Below are 17,295 nucleotides of genomic sequence, written 5' to 3'. Positions count from 1 at the left end.
CTAGCTGGTGCACTTGCCATAGAGCTAGATTGGGCTCCAAGATCAGCCCCATGGTCACCCCCCTCATTTTCAGGTTCATATTCTGAATCATTCTCACTATGAGAATGGATTTCCATGTCATCTTCACTCATGGCTTGGGAGCTCATTGTGAAATTGACACTGCATTTCACAAAATAAAAATAAAATCAGCCTAGTTTAACAATATATTTTAAATTTTTTTTCCTATTCATCTCAAAATGAGATTTGATGTTGAATCTTGAGAATCATTTTGCCCTCCAGATTCAACATCAAATCTCATTTTGAGTCTTGAGATGAACAGGGAAAAAAAAATCCAAAAATGACATAGAACAATGAAAATCAGAAAATATTCAAAAAAAAAAGAAAAAAAAAAAGAAAAAGTTGAAAAACCCCACCTTGTGCTTGAAAAATCTCTCCAAAATGTAGAAGAATCTTCTTCTTCCTCTTCTTCTTGCTTCTTCTAGCTCCTATCACACTTGCAATCAGCTTTTCTCACCCCTTCAATCAGTCTTCTTCAAGTTTTTCCTCCTCTTTAGCTTGCTGGAAAAAAAAATCAGTTTACCAAAATGAGAGTTAAATCTTAAAAAAACATGCTTTTGTGTTGTTTTGGGGGGTTGGGTGGGGCCCACGTCCAATTAGGGTTACCCCTTAATCCCCCCAAAAGGCACATGTTTTTTAAAATGTTGCTTTTTTTGTTTGTTTAGGCGTGGGGACGCGGGAGACACCTAGGCGTCTCCCAAGGAGACGCCTAGATGTCTCCACGTCCTGGCGGCGATTGGGTGGCGGTGGCGGGACGACGGGGGACGTCGCGTCCCCGTCCCCCCGTCCCCGAGACGTCCTTGACGGGGGGACGCGCCCAAAAAGGGGGGGGACGCGTCCCCGTGGAATGGGGGTATTTTGTCAAATGGTTGAGTGCAATGTACTTTTGTGAAATACATGTCTACTACTAATATAGTGGATTAACAAAGTTTATGCAATACAAATCCATTGCCATAACTAGTCATGTTCATTGAACATTTTATGTATTACATCCAATGTATATTGAAAAAGGGAAACCATATATTTGCTAGCCGCTCAACACCCACAAAGTATCGGGTCTTCAAAAGATAACTCCACTTCCTCGATTCCTCCCTTTGCTCCTATCATCTCTCACGCCAATCCAAAGAAAGTAAGGTGCAGTTGGCTCAAATTTGCCCCTCATTGTCACGCCCAACAATAGTGTTATTCCACACCTAGCAAGGAGTCTTGTTGATGTCCAATAAGCATCAACAATGATGGTAAAACTAATTGCCTAGAAATCTGATTCACACGCTCAACAATATAAAACTATCCTTAAGCACTCTCGCCCAACTTCACTAGTGTTCTCCTCATTTTTGTTTTTAAAAATGATGGAGCATTACATAAATTTTTTGTCAAAAAATAAAATTTTTACTCTATGGAACTCTTCCCGAGGTAGAATTTTGCTTCGCCCTTGGACTAGCTTAATCCTCAGTCCATTCTCGAACCACGTTTCAAATTTCATCGCATTCTGGGTTCGTTTGCTATGTCTTTCTTTCAATTTCGGGGTTTTTCTCCCTGACTGCAGGTGAGAAATTTTCCTTAAGTTGCAAGTTTTAATGTTTTGCTTTGTTTTGGTCTTTGTAGGGAAATTTTTAGTTAGTTACAAGTGCATTTTATGAAAAAAGAACTTGTAACTTACTTTTTATTCCCCCTTGATGCTTTTTGGTTTTTTAAGTCATAATAGGGATTTTTTTGATGAGTTACAAGTTAATTTTAAATTGCAAATTTAATAAGTCACTTGTAATTCTTTTATAAAATTCCTATTTTAGTGTTTTTGCTTGTAATGGGGATTTTATTCCCCTAGTACATGTGTTAGGTTATTAAAACTTGTTGAAGGGATTTTATTTTCCCCTTAAAAGTTATTATTACTTGTATCTCGCTCTCAAAAACCCGATTTTGCCTGGAATGGAGATAAAGGCATTTTAAACTTGCTAAAGGGTTTTAATACCCGATTTTGCCTTGTGGAATGAAAAGTGACATTTTAAACATGTAATATGAAGTCAAAAACCCGATTTTCATTGTTGCATGCAAAATTAAAACTTGTTCTTCATTTCCAAGAACTCGACCAGCCAAGAAGGCGGATTTGTTGAAGATTTCAAGCAAATTTTGTGGAGATTTTTAAGGAAGAAGAGGCGTTTTGGATTCTCATGCTATTTTCATGCATATTCAAACTCTTTCCACGCCATTTGGTATATTCATTTGCTGGTTTGAAGGTGAGTTTGCAGCGAACACGTCATTCTTGCAAGTACATTTTGGTTGATTCAAGTGCCATGAATCTCTTCTTCCAGAAGTCGTTTTTGCTTCCTTCACCTTGGCGTGGGGTTTGGATAGAGTTTCAACCTATTTTCTTGCATCTTCAAACACATTTTTGCTGTTATTCTCCAAATCCGAGTTTGGAAAAACGTGGCAAGGGTTTTGGAATCTTTTTGTATTTAAGGGATTGTCTTCTTCATTCAAAGATTGTTTCATCTTTTGAAGAGGCATTTTGGATTGAAGCAAGGTATTTTTTCTTTTCTTCTTGTTCCATTTTCTTGTCTTTTTGTTTTTCCATTCTAGTTGTAAATTTGTATATGTTGGTTTTCCCCTAAAAATCGGTTTTGTGAGAGAGATTTTCCCCTTTGCAAAGCAATTTGTGAATTGCATTGTTCTTCCCCATTTTCCCTCTTTACTTGCATTCGGGAATTTAAATCCCGATTACAAGTTGGATGAAAATAATTGATCTTCCCTTATGGTTATAAGACTTTAACCATCTTTTGTTGAAATTCCAAGTTGCAAAGATGAAAATACCCATTCTTCCAAAATTGGGTTTTTAGAACCGGATTGCATGTTAAAAGTTCTTCCCATTTTCTTGAAAATGACATTCCCAAAATCTTCCCATCGTTATCCATCCATATTGCCTATATCCGTACTTTCCGTTAACGTCATTTCCCACATGTCCAAATCTCATTTTTCACTCATTTCTCCATTTTCCGTTTTACAAGTATACTTGCATTCGGGTTTTAAAAATCCGATTTTATGTTCGTTCTTCCCCACTTGTATACTTGTAAAACTCTCCCCAAGATCCGAAATTAGTCAAAGTCAAGTTTCCAGCATTCCCATTTATTTCCCATCTTTCTCTCACAAAGTTGTGAAGTGCAAGGGCTAGAGTTCTTCCCATTTGAAGAAGGAAAAATGTTAGTTGCAACTGATTATGATGTTGCCTTAACACTTTTAAGTCTTCATCGCAGAATACCAGGTTATCCTTCAATGTCAGATTTGCCATCATCTCCTATTTCGAAGAAGATGAAGTATAAATATGACAAGTACCAGAGTTAAGTTTCACCTTCACAAGTTTCCTCTCTTTTGGATCATAGCAAGGATACAGAGATAGGGCATGTTGACATGTTAGAATTCATTAAGAGGGTGGAGGAACCACAGGATAGTAACATGCAACAGTTGTTGGACAGCCACATTCATCATGCATCTTCTTTTCCACTGGCTGCCCTAGAACCTGAATTTGTTCTTGCTTGCGCCCATCACTTCGACAAGGAGACAAGAACCATTAGAAATGATGATGGTGAGGCAATAATCCGCCTTGATGCGGATACTATTGAGAAAGTCTTCAGAATAGCACCAACACCTGTTTATGTGAAAATTTCAAAGGATAGTGCAATTGAGTACTATGTTAAGAGGGAAAAGGACCGCAAACGCCACATTAACAGGTGGATTCATGAGCCACGAGCCGCCTTCATGAGGTGGGATACGTTGTACCTTTGTGACTTTAAGTGGGAAATTGGAGACATCATTACTCTCCTTAGCAGGATGATAGGTCTTGAACACTCCAATGTTTTTGAGCCCTGGATGTATCAATTTACCATGTTCATAAGGCAGTCCCATCATATATCATGGGGAGAGATTATTAACGATGCTTTGTGCGAACAACTTGCAGCGGTTCCTACTACCATGACTATCTACATGAATTCATACGTAGTGTATTTGGCAACATCACTCAGACATTTCCCTGGTTTTTACCAAGGGTGATCGCTCGCTTATACCTGTGTGGGAATATTATGATCAGCTGCCTTTGAGACCCAGCAGATTACATTTTAGAAGGGTTCAAGATGCATTCTTTGGTTACTTCATGTGCCAGTTTAACAAGACTCTAAAGAACAGAAGGGTGTCAGATGAAGCATGGGAAATAGTGAATGAGTATGGGTGCTTGTTTCTTCAATTCCCAACTTTTACTTATATGAGAGTCGGATGCTATAGTGGGCAGCCATACATGCTTCCTAGATACTTGACCGATAAGATTATTCTTATGGAGTTGGGAAGACAGATCATGGTTGTGCACGCTTATCAATCTGTCAAACATAAGGTCGAGATGGGGATTTCTACAACTAACCCATTAAAGATTGGCCGGTATTCTCTTGTCACATCCGTCAAAGCCAAAGCTATGGAAACTGAGATGCAGGAGATTAAACTCAAAAGGTTTAAGTCCAGGGTAGATTTTGAGTACCGGTGTATGAAGGAAAAGATCAAAAAGTCCTTCGTACATGTGCATCGTATTGAGGATATCTGGGTGGATCTCCGTATAGAAATGGAGGTTCTCAAGATGGACTACTGCAGGCTTACTGTTGAGCATTTATTGATCCGAACTTGGTGGACATTCTGCAAGGAATGATTGATGATGGGAATGTGCTTGATCCAGAGTATGTCTCACGAAGGGTTGAGGAAGCTCCACTTCCTTTAATCCAATGGTCACATAAAGAATGCATTTCCATTCTTGAAAGATTTTAGCCTATCTTAGCTAACACCAATACTTGGCTCAAAGGTAATAGTGTTAGACTAATCAAGATCAATGTTGGAAAAGAAGATGACTCTACGGGGCCTCTTGGATGTAAGTCTGAGATTCAGATTGACAACAAGGAAGGTGCATCATCTTCAGGTACTAGGATCAAATTGCGGGTTAGTCGGGCAATAGTACTTCATCTTGAGGAGGCGCCAGTTCGTGGGAAAGAAAAGTCTCGGCTTCATGTTCATGTGATCGATCCTGATGATCCAGAATAAGGACAACAATCAGATGATGCTCCTAAGTCACTAGCTTCAGAGTCACCTCATGAGATTCCCTCGTCAGTTTCCATGGAGCTTCCTCTATCTCCTCTTGACATAATAGTGGAGGAGTCTCGTCAGAATGCCGTCCCTATTTCAGCAGTTGAGCCACCTCTTGATCATCAACAAGAGAGTCTGCTGGGAATCTTCGAGGATACTCCTGCATGCATTCATCTATCAGAGATTGATACCTCTACTTCTAGGTTTGAGGAGTTTATGAAACAAACTTCATGTCCTCTGGTTACCGAGCAAGCCATGGTTGCCATCCAGACAGATACTTCCCCCAGGATGACCACGGTTGCTCAAACAGAAACTGCTTCTCCTTTGCTTGCAGCTGCTACTGAAGGAGAGTTGATGGCTTTGCCTCCATGGCTTAGTTCATTCACATCCAAGAGGAAGAAGCAGGAGATTTCTCCTGATGCCTTTGATTACCAGCAGCTTAAGCAATCTAGGCCCAAGGTTGCTAAAAGAGCCAAAACAATCTCAAGGGTAATGGTTGATGGTAATAAGATGAAGGTGGCTGAAATTGTTGAGCCTCTTGCAGATATGCCACATGAAGAGATGTCAGCTGCTGATTACAAAGTCACAAGGGTAGAATTGGGTAAGCAAGCGCATGAGGTAGTAAAGCATTATGCCCAGTATTCTGTAGCTTCACTAGTACAACGGTATGATGAGCTTCTAGCCAAGAAAGACAAGCTAGAAGAGGAGGATAGGCAACTTGTTGCAACTGTTCGTAAGATCACAAAACCTGCTGGTGAAGTGAGTAATCCTTCAAGTTCTACCGAGACACGAGAATAAATTTAGGGAGTTGAGAGAGCTGCTCAAAAGGTTCAAGCATTGGAATCTTGGGTTGAGCAGCTTCATAATCTATGTGTGCAAATCTTAAAGGAGGTTTTCCAATGATGGTCAAGTTGAAGACCACTGAAGAACAATTGAACCAAATTTCTGATACTTTCAAACGAAACTTGGAAAAGGTAGAAGACAACTTGACTACTTGGCTTAAAATTCCTCAACAAAAGTTAAGTGTTCTTCTAGAACATCAAGTAATTCCTTCAAGAGTTGTGTACTTGGAATATCAGGAGCTCTTGGAGAACAAAGCCCTTGTTCTCAAGTCACTTATTGAAGACATTGATGATGCTATGAGGCTGCGAATGGAAGTTTTTCAGGATATGATCTCTCATTGGGAGAAAGCTTCTTGCAACATCATGGGTCATGATGGGGAATTATTGGCAGAAGAAAAGGTTCTCTCAGATCAATAGTTGAAGATCCGTCTTCCTTTGAGAGAAATAATGCCACAATCCTTCGTTGCAGCGATGTTATCGTGAAAACCATGATCGTGGCCAAAAATACCAATGAACCGGATCCTGATGAGCTGCAAATGATCATCCAGAAGTTCGAAGGATTCATGTCTTTTCACAATGCAACTTAAGTGTTTTTCAACACTTAGTTGAATTTTTCCAGAATTGTAATCTCTTAGTTGTAGTTTTTCTTTTGACAAGTGACATGTAAAAACATTTTGTGAATTGCAAGTTAAGTCTTTACTTGCACTTTTGTAATTACATGTAAAGCAACTACAAGTTGTGTTTAATTAGGACTGTAGTTGGAATAAGTCAATAGTTAGTTATTGAATAAGTCTTGGTGGTTGAGAGAATCTCTCAAGTTAGTTAGGATCCTCCCACCTTTTTCTCAAGACTCCTCTTCTATAAATACTTAAGGGGTCTATTATAATCGATATCTTTTGGAAAGCAAGCAAAAACTCTGTCAAATTCGCAGCAAAGAAGTCTTTGAGCTTTTATGTGTAAATTGAAGAATTAAAAGGAATAGAAGAAAATTGCTCAAGTTTTGAGTCTTTGTGCTACATTCTTGAGTTTTTGTTCCATATTACCTTTCTTGCAAGTGTTTCTTTGAGAGCTTAATCGAATTTGATTTGCAATCTTTGAGCTGCAAGTATTGGAGGTTAATCTAGGTTAGAGTAAATATTCTTCTGAAAGGAGCTGTAAGATTTTGTGCTTACACTTGTTCTTAAGAGTGTTTAGAAGTAGATTTTGTAAGAAATAGCTGTGAGTCTTTGAGCTCGTACTAGTTCTTACTGTTTTATGTAGAAAATAATAAGATATTTCAGTCTTTGTGCTGCTATAATTTGTTCTTGATAGCATTAGTATAGAAAATGGTAGATAGGACTTCACATATTCAAGACTTTGAGCTTGATATCGTTGTCTCGTCCCGAAGGAAGTGACAGAAGTCTTTGAACTTTCAAGAAACTTCATTTCCTTTCTTTCATTTATTTTAAAGTTGTTAGTGCTGTTTATATTAAATTGCTATCACTTTTTTGTGAAGAGAAAAGGATATTGGCTTTCTTGAAGAAAGAAGAAAGACTGCTGTTCGAGCCAATTCTAGTTTTAGTATTAGATAGATAGGGAGAGCCTTCCCTTAATTAGGAGAGTTTTACTCACACACTGTGGTTGAAACCACAATTTTATATATTTTCCCAAGTGTACAAAATTTTCAACCAATAGGTCCAGAGAGGAAATGTTAGAGAAAGCCTACTTGATGTTCTAAAAGGATTAGGATTTTAATGACTAACTTGAGAAAAACGCCCTTTGAAAAAATTCTAAACTTGAACTAAGCCGTAAGGACATAAAAAACATGGAGGATAGGGAGAAACGAGTATCCTGAATAATGTTTGTTACTGTTTGGAGCAACATAGATGAAATTTATGAGGATTATTCCTAGGGAAGACTATTCCACAAAATAATTGAAGAAGGTAGAAAATGTGAAAATCTTTTTGGGTACAAAATGTTTGCTGGCAAAGCTAATCAGCAGGATTAAACCTTTTTTTTTTAATACTGTATTTGTTCAACTTTGTGGATAATTCCTATGGGCATAACTACTGAAGTAAATGATGCACAATGAATCCAGTTGTCACATTTAGAGTATGTACAGAACAAACACCACTTAAGATGTAACATTATATTCTGGAAAAGAACTGTTATATGCAATTTTATTTGTCTATGCAAGATGCAATGAACTTGTATATAGTTTTTAAAATTCATATTGCATCTCTCGAGATGAATATACCATGTCTTCTAACTTTGATCATAGAACCAACAGATCTATCAATATATTTCTTTCTCTATTAACCTCAGTGACAACATATGCTTCTGTTGAAGCATTACATCTTTTTGCTGTGGTTCTTCCTTTGTCATTTTGCCGCAGATATTGATCTTTGCTTAACTTCTCCGTAATATGTTAAATGATACTCATCCTTACATTCTCTCTCCTCACTCACAGTTTATTTGTAAGATTAGCGTGCATGGTATTTTCTCTGAATCATTCAGTATTTTAGAAAAAATGTTTTACTTTAACATAGAAAAATAGATTGTAATTTCACAGTAATATGCAATAGATAAGAGATCAAAGAACACTCCTTAATTCTTTCTCATAAATGTTTATGTCTGAGCTGGTTTATTTCATAAATAGGTCTGCAGAGAGTGGGAAGCAATGGCACAGAGGGTGAATGACCCAGCTAGATTAGTTCTTCTCCGTATTGGTGTTGTTCTTGACAAAGATGGTGGTGCTCTAGGTATGTTAAGACTTTTGTGATACCAATTTCAATGAATACATATTTATAAAGTTCACACTTGTGGGTTGGCTGTCAGTTCTGGTGGCATATTCATTTGGCAATGAAAAAATACATAATCAGAAAAGCAATTCAAGCACAAAGATATGGCAGATAGCAAGTAAAAGGAAATCCTCAAATAAGGCTAAATAGGAATTTAGGAAGACCTGAAATAGAGAGGACGTTGATAAAAATAATGCAGATCTGGATGCCAAAAGTTCCAATTTAGATCACCGCAGAAAGATACTTTTGTCAAACCACAATCCTTGTGATGTGGATATTTTTATGGAATATTTGAGCTATAGGAGTACCTATTAGCAACAAACACTTCCTTCACAATGACAAAGGAAAGGAAATCAAGATTGATTTAATTCTGATGCAAGAAATAACAAGATGCAGTAATGTACAAGGGATCAAATAAATGAGAATCTGGGACAGAAAACACATCCACTTTTGTGCTAAGTTAGCTGTTCAATGGGACCGAACAAAGTATATCTCCTACTGTCATACCTCCCTTCAATTGGGGATGGCTTCTTGCTTATACTCTTATCGATTGGAGGAAAATTTCACTATTATAGACATTTATATATCTTCGTTTAGGAATACTATAGTTTCCTATCTCGAGCATACTTGAGATTGGCTAACATCTAATAATGGCCAAAAAGTCATCCTCATGGGAGACATCAATTTGTAGCAGTATGTCATATGCCATGTAGCACCATTCTATCACTACCAATTATAAATGTGAGAACTCATCATTAAGTTTACACAACTATTCCTTTCTTGCTCCTTTTAGGATAAAAATAGCATAACCCATGACTATATCGGTTTCCTAGCGAATATCTGTCATGGTTTTGACCTAGTCGGTATCACATCATACATAATTAAAGTATGTCTTGGACAATGAGCAGGTCCATTAGTTATATCTCATGAGTATGATGCATCAATTATCTCCTCAAATCTCTAAGGATGTGCATTGTAATATTGGGCTGAGATAGTTGTTTTGATAACTTCCTCTAAATGAGAGCAACTACTATCACAGAAATAAGAGGCATCTCTAGTAGCAAGTTATCTGCGTGTTTAGTATCATAATTATTCATGCCCACCATACCTTTCAGAAGAGACATACATGAGTGTAAGATTACCAAAAGGAGTATTAGGTACATAAAAAAAATCTAGTTTGATCTGCCTACAGAACACAAATTGAAATTACAAAACTCATAAAATGATTTTCGGTAAGAGCTGCTGTAGCATCAACAGGGTTATGATACTCTTATTATAAAATAAGAATGAAGAGTATATCAGCATACAATGTATGTAATGTCTACTGCATCCCAAGAACATGTACTTGCTTCACTTACATCCAACATCATAGTCTGCTGGATCACATCAATCTAATTTGCAATAATAGGAGAGTCTACTCTAAACATAATACATATTCATACACAACAATTTAGAGGAAACACTATCCATCAATATCTCCCAATTTCACAAAATATCAGCACTAAGTGCCATCAAAATTCCTCTATATTATTCATATCATGAGATCATTTAATTATAAGCACTATACAAGGTAACAGGCTAACTGATTTAACTTACAACCTTGTTACGAATATTCCCACAAAATATCTACAGTGCTACCTCCCTTCCTAAGTCTTTTCATGTTTCATTAGTCCACATTGTACACGAGAAAATTAATGTTCCAAGTGTAATGGTAAAAAACAACCATGGACAAAACTTAGTAAAACATAACCAACAATTTTTTATGAAACCAAAAAGCAATATGCATCGGTGATGCAATGTGCACACCAAAGTTTTAATACTCGGACTCGCCACAAACTCGGCAAACCAAAAAATTGGACTCGGTCTCGGACTCGTGAAAGACTCGCGAAAGGACTCGGCAAAAAAAAATTGTAGTTTCACAAAAAAAAACATAAAGAAATTAATGCATTTAGAGAACATAAGAGCCATAATTGAAACATTACACTTGTCATATGATCTCCAAACACTCAATATTTGAAACTTCATCATTCATACTCATGGTTTCAAACTTAAAATGTATAATAGCAACATAAGTTTATAAATGTTTACAAAATTACATATAATGATATGTGCAAATGTGAAAAACAACAATGAACAAACTAAAGAGAAGACTACATCTTCCTCTTCCCAGCTCTAGTGAAAACCAAGGGAGAGATAGAACTAGAGGGTCTAGTTCTAGGAGTCCGATGTGGCTTCTCCAGCTCACCAAAATTAGGTTGAGGGTAGCACCACTTGCTGGGGTTTGAGGGTGAGAAAGAGAGGGGTAGAGAGATAGGTCTAGATCTTAGGGGAGAGAGAAGAGAGTGAGATAGAGAGTGGTAGAGAGAGGGGATAGAGGAAGAGTGATAGGGAGATAGATAGGTCTAAAATTCGGGGCAGATAAAGTGAGTGAGATAGAGAGAGCGAGAGAATGCTAATAGGAGCCTACTGATTATTGAAATTTGACTGTTTGAAAATTTAAAAGATCTTCTAAAACCTAGAATTTGCATTATAACTCCTAGAGATCTGAAACCACTCTCAAACATCTTGCTAATTTAAACATGAATTATAACTTAAAGTATTGAAATGTGACTTATATTTAAATGTTATATTTCATGTATATATTCTGATGAAGAGAATGAGGCTGTTTTAAATTTCCTCTCCTCCTTCAAACCCTACAAACCTGTTTTCACGAAGAAACAATGCCAAATGAGTGAGAAAAGTGAAAAAAAAAACTTAAGATCATGGCTGGTTGTGTTCCCTGAATCGTGCGATTCCAAGTGAAAGACTCGTGAATCTGAGTGAAAGACTTGCATGAGTCTTTGGGATGGACCCGCCAGGACTCGGCTCACGAGTCCTTGGCGAGTCAACTTAGCCGGCCAATGGACTCGCGAGTCCGTGGCGAGTCCACGAGTTTTAAAACTATGGTGCACACACATAGGTGTAGTCAGCATGCATGACTACACAAACCATAAAACACTCAACATGTGTGAAAGTATGTGTAGGTGAATGCACAAGAAGAAATAAATAACATCTCCACAAAAGAAGGGTGGCTTGTGCATTTCAATGCAGCATACCCACATAGGGGAAGAAAAGGCTCAATGATAAAGGTACCAAAACAAGTGGCACCTCAAGGTATCTCATATTGTCAAATAAAGGTAAGCTAAGGAGGTGAAAATTATCGCCCTGAATTCATGTTAAGATCAAATGTCTTCTAAAATCATACTAGAAAGCTTAAAAGGAGGAAAGCTAGATAACAAGCATATAAAAACCAATTTACTCTTTCCATCAACAATTTTTCTTCATTAAGCTATTTAAGTAGATTCTATGAGAACAAATATTAAATGCCTTTTATGAATTCAACACCAAGAACATGAATATATAATTCAATTCATTTCTTGTTTAATTCCTAAGCTCATTTCTTCATCCTACACATAAGTATTGTAACTTGTTAGTAGTACCAAAATTGGTACCCATGTAGAACTTTGCGTTTCATTCTAGATTTATTACTAGTATCCTTGTCATGTTAGTCAAATGATCCTTTTCGTCAATCTCTGAAGTTTCAAGTCATGGCCTAGGTTGTTTTCTAATTGTGCTTGTAGATCATTCATGGATAAGTAATGGCCAGCTATGATGAATAAAGCATTCAATGGTAGAAGGATCGAGGGTGAAATAGGAGATAAATCTTCGATTAAGGCTGGTAGTGAGGACAATGGGACGGAATGATTTAAAGTCTCTTCAGCACTTTGTTCAAGCAAAACAAATGTGAGTGGCAATGCTACAAAGGAAAGAAATTCAAATGGCCACTTTAGGTCAAAATGACGATTTAGATGATGATGGCTAAAAGAAAGCACCTGTAAAGACCCTTACCAAATTTACGCCAAAATTTTCACTCTTCACCATTGGAGAGAATTTCATCAAACATTTGCATGTATGTGGAAAGTAGATGTTTTGTTTGCATCTGAATTTTAACTATACTTTGAAGGAATTGGAAATGAAAAGCATTGCAAAATGCTCATTCATTTGAAACACATGAATATATTGAAATCATCCAAAATGTATAGGTGGAAATACAAATTGAATTCTGACCCTTTTTCAAGAGTTACAACAGTCTGAAATATACACCCGTTGGTTGAAAATTTTGTACACCCGTGAGGATGTGCAAAATCGTGGTTTCAACCACAGCACATGAGTATTAACTCTCCTAATTTAGGGAAGGCTCCCCCTTTTCTAACTCTATTTTAATCTCAAATGGATGGGACAACAACCTTTTCTCTTTTTTTAGAAAAGATTATGCTCTTTCCTCTTCATAGAAAAAAAATCCGATGATTATGAAATAATTACAACAACAAATTGGGATGAAACCAGTAGAGAAGAAATGCAGTTTCCTGAAAGCACAAAGACTTCCGTCACTTCCCCCTGCATGGAAAACTAGACCAAAAGCTCAAAGTCTTTTAACCTTAACTTCCTATCAACCTTTTTAGGACTTTTAGGAGAACAACAACAAACAACAGCTCAAAGTCTGAAATATGTTGCTATTCTTAACACGAAACAACAAGAATGAGTGTGAACTCAAAGTCTCATAGCTCTTCCTTAGCACAAATCAATTTCTATTCTAATTTCTTTCGAGAGCAAGTGTAAACACAAAGTCTTACAGCCTCTCTTGACAAGAATTTCACTTTAACCTATATTAATCTCCAATATTTGCAGCAAAAAGTTTGCAAAGCAAATTTGATTAAGCTCTCAAGAATAACATGCAAGAAGTGCAATAATGAACACAAAACTCAAGAAATTTAGCACAAAGTCTAAATCCTTGAACGATTTTCTTCTATTCCTTTCAACTTCAATTTACACACAAAAGCTCGAAGTCTTTCTTGCTATAAATTTCAGCAGAATTTACTTGCTTTCTTTCAAAAGATAGATAATACAATAGGCCTCCTTAAGTATTTATAGGAGAAGAGGCTTGATAAAAAGAAGAGAGGATTCCAACTAACTTGGACCTATTCAACAACTAACTAAGACTTATTCGAAATTACAAGTCCTATTCTAAATTGACTTGTAATTACAAAAGTGCAAGTGATGAGTTTACTTGCAATAACAAAATTGTTTTTAAATGTAAACTTGTCAAAATGAAAACTACAATTTAACAATTCTAAAATAAAAACCAAGTGTCGGGAGACACTTGTGTTGCAGCATGCTTAGCCATGTATTCTTCATACTTCTGGATTGTTCCTCGCAACTCATCAGGATTTGGCTCATGGGTATTCTTAGCAACAACAATTGTTTTGATAACAACATCACAACATCTGAGAACTGTAAGTCTATGTTTATCTAGAACAGTTTGAGTTTCTTCCAAAAAGGTTTGGTATTTCATCAAAGCCTAAATTGATGCGACTGAAAATTGTTCAACTTCCCATTCCTGATGAATCTTTCTTCTCAAATTAGAGAGAACTTCTTCTTCAGACAACAACTCCTCATCTTGACTCACAATTTTACAAGAGATTTTCTCGAAACGAGAAACATCTTGAGGCGTCATTGATTTCTTGAATGAGCTCTTTTAGAACAAAGGATTTATTCTCTAGAAGTTCTTCAGTTCTATATACATGGTTCTGGTAGGAATAATGTCATTTTCTTGCAAAACATCCATCTTTTCTTGTGGCAACCATTGCCAAACTCTTAAGTTGCTCTCAATATTTTCCAGATTTTGTTTGAAAGCCTTAGAAGTCTGGTTCACTCTTACCTTGGTCATTTTTCAGTTTGATCATCACCTGGAACGTTTCCCTTACCACTTGAGCACATTGATCAAAAATCTGATCTACCCAAGAATCAATTGCCTGTGCCTTTTGAGCAGCTTGTTCAATTTGCCTGACTGATTCTTCTAAGACAAAAGAGGTTGAAGGATTGATCCTCTCTTCGGAAGATTTAGTGATCTTTTGGATCACCGAGATAAGATGCAAATTTTCCTCTTTCAACTTTTCTTTCTTCGCCAGAAGTTCGTCATATCTCTGAACCAATGAAGTTACTTAGTGTTGAGCATCATGCATGACAACTGCATGTGTTTGCTTACCAAGTTCCACCCTTGTGATTTTGTAATCTGAAGCTTGCATCTCTTCATGTGGCTTTTCCACAACCGGTTCAACAATTTCTGCAACTTTCATTTTGTCGCTATCTACTATCACTCCTGAAACTGTTTTAGCCCTTTTAGCAACCTTGGGTTTAGACTTTTTAAGCTGCTGAAAATCAAAGATGTCAGGAGAAATTTCCTGCTTCTTTCTCTTAGGAGTGAAGGAGCTAAGCCATGGAGGTAAAGCCATTGAATTTATCTCAAAAATAGCTGGAGGTGGTGAAGAAACAAGCTCCATTTGGACTATAGTTGTCACCCTGGGAGAAGTTTTTGTCTGAACAACAATCATTGCTTGCTCAGTAGGCAAAGGATGTGATGATTCTATCATAAACTTATCAAAATTTGTAGCAGAAGTATCAATTTTTGCCAACAACAAGTTGGACAAAGAAACATATGCATGATTCACATAAAAAATGTTTGACAAGTCTTTATGGGGATGATCAAGATATGGCTCTGATGCTGAATCGGAATAACATTCTGAGCAAACACGCTCAAAGAGATAGGAGCAATGTGAATGGTGGAAAAAGAATCCACATCTGTGTCAAAAGGAGACATAGGCACATCCAAAGGGATCTGAGAAGGAACTTCGTGAGGTGACTCTGAAGTTGTGGACTTAGGAGCATCATCTTGTTGTTCTTCTTCCTCTAGATCTTCAGAATCAATAACCTGAATATGAAGTTGTGGTTTCTCTTTTCCTTTCACTGTCACTTCTTCAGGAGGAATCACCATTGCTCTGCTGACTCTTAATTTAATCCATGTAGCAAAAGATGATGCACCTTCCTTGTTATCAACTTTGATTTTAGACTTGCGTCCAATAGGCCCTGTAGAGTCATCATCTTTGCCCATCTTGATCTTGATAAGCCTAACACCATTACTTTTGAGCCAATCATTGGTGTTAGCCAAAACTGGCTGGAATCTATCTAGAATGGAGGTACATTCTTTTTGTGACCATTGAATTGATGAAAGTGGTGCTTCATCAACTCTCTTTTCAACATACTCGGAATCAAGTATGTTCCCATCATCAATCATTCCTTCGGGAATGTTTGTCAAGTTCAAGTCAACAATTTGCTCGAGTGTGAGCTTGCAGTAATCCATCCTCTGAATTTCCTCTTCTGTGCGAAGATCGACCCAGATGTCCTCTATGTGATGCACATGTGTGAAAGATCTTTTAAACCTTTCTTTCATACTCCGGTAATCAAAATCTTTCCTTGCTTTGAATCTTTTGAGCTTGATTTCCTGCATCTCAGTCTCCGTAGCCTTGGCTTTTGTGGACGTCATGAGAGAATATTGATCAATCTGCAATGGGTTACTTGATGCTATTCCCATTCCAGCCTTGTGTCGAATTGATTGTTGTGCATGAACTGCCATAATTTGTCTTCCCAACTCCATGAGGATGATCTTGCCGATTGGGTATCTTGGAAGCATACATGGCTGCTCGCTGTAGCATCCAACTCTCATATAGGTAAAAGTTTGGAATTGAAGGAATAGGCAGCCATATTCATTTACTCTCTCCCATGCAACATCCGACACCCTCCTATTCTTCAGTGTTTTATCAAATAAACACATGTAGTGACCAAAGAAAGCATCTTGCATTCTTTTGTAATGGATCCTACTGGGTCTCAAGGGCAGCTGATCGTAATATTCCCACACAGGTACAAGCGAGCGATCACCTTTGGTAGACCAAGGAAATGTTTGAGTGATGCTTCTATATATACCAAGTATGAATTCATGTAGAAAGACAAAGTGGTAGGAACTTTGGCAAGCTATTCACTCAAAGCATCACTGATAATCTCACCCCAAAAGATGTGCTGGGATTGCCTAATGAGTGCAATGAATTGGTACATCAATGGTTCGAAGATATTAGAATGCTCCAAACCCATGATTTTGCTAAAAAGAGTAATTGTGTCACCAATCTCTCCCTTGAAATCATAGTGAAACGACTTGGTCCACCGGGTAAGACAAGTCTGGGGTTCATAAATCCATTCATTAATATGACGCTTGCATTCCTTCTCCCTCTGTACATAGTATTGTTAGAACATAATGTTATTAGGGATCACATCCTTATAACATTTATATATAATGTTCTAATATAAGGTTATAAAACCTTATATATTATATGCTTTATAACCATATCCCATTTGAAATAATTATAATCTAATAACTATTAGATTATTAATTATTTATAAGTGGGGGTTATTGAAAAGGTGTGACTAGTGAAGTCACCCTTCCTCCTATATTTAAGGAGGTTCTCTCTCATTTGAGAGGAGTGTGAATTTGGAGCTTTATTGTGAGTTGTATCACTATGCATATGAGGTATTATTGGCCATGTGGAAGTATTGGAGTGTCCCCAGGTTCATGTCTATTT

At 37.1% G+C, this 17,295-nt stretch overlaps 1 protein-coding gene across 2 annotated transcripts in view; it reads left to right on the top strand.

Moving 5' to 3' along the window:
* LOC131054538 (epimerase family protein SDR39U1 homolog, chloroplastic) overlaps positions 1-17,295 on the top strand; it is a 296,281-nt gene that overhangs the window by 159,831 nt on the left and 119,155 nt on the right. For both annotated transcript variants that reach the window (XM_057989068.2, XM_057989067.2), the window contains one exon: positions 8,647-8,749. In XM_057989068.2, the coding sequence (XP_057845051.1) occupies positions 8,647-8,749 (103 nt within the window). The remainder of the gene's footprint in view (positions 1-8,646; positions 8,750-17,295) is intronic.

The sequence above is a fragment of the Cryptomeria japonica genome, chromosome 7 (assembly GCF_030272615.1).
Source record: "Cryptomeria japonica chromosome 7, Sugi_1.0, whole genome shotgun sequence".
NCBI classification, from domain to species: domain Eukaryota; kingdom Viridiplantae; phylum Streptophyta; class Pinopsida; order Cupressales; family Cupressaceae; genus Cryptomeria; species Cryptomeria japonica.
The sequence above is the reverse complement of the archived record's forward strand: the minus strand, read 5'-3'. Positions and strand labels throughout refer to the sequence as shown.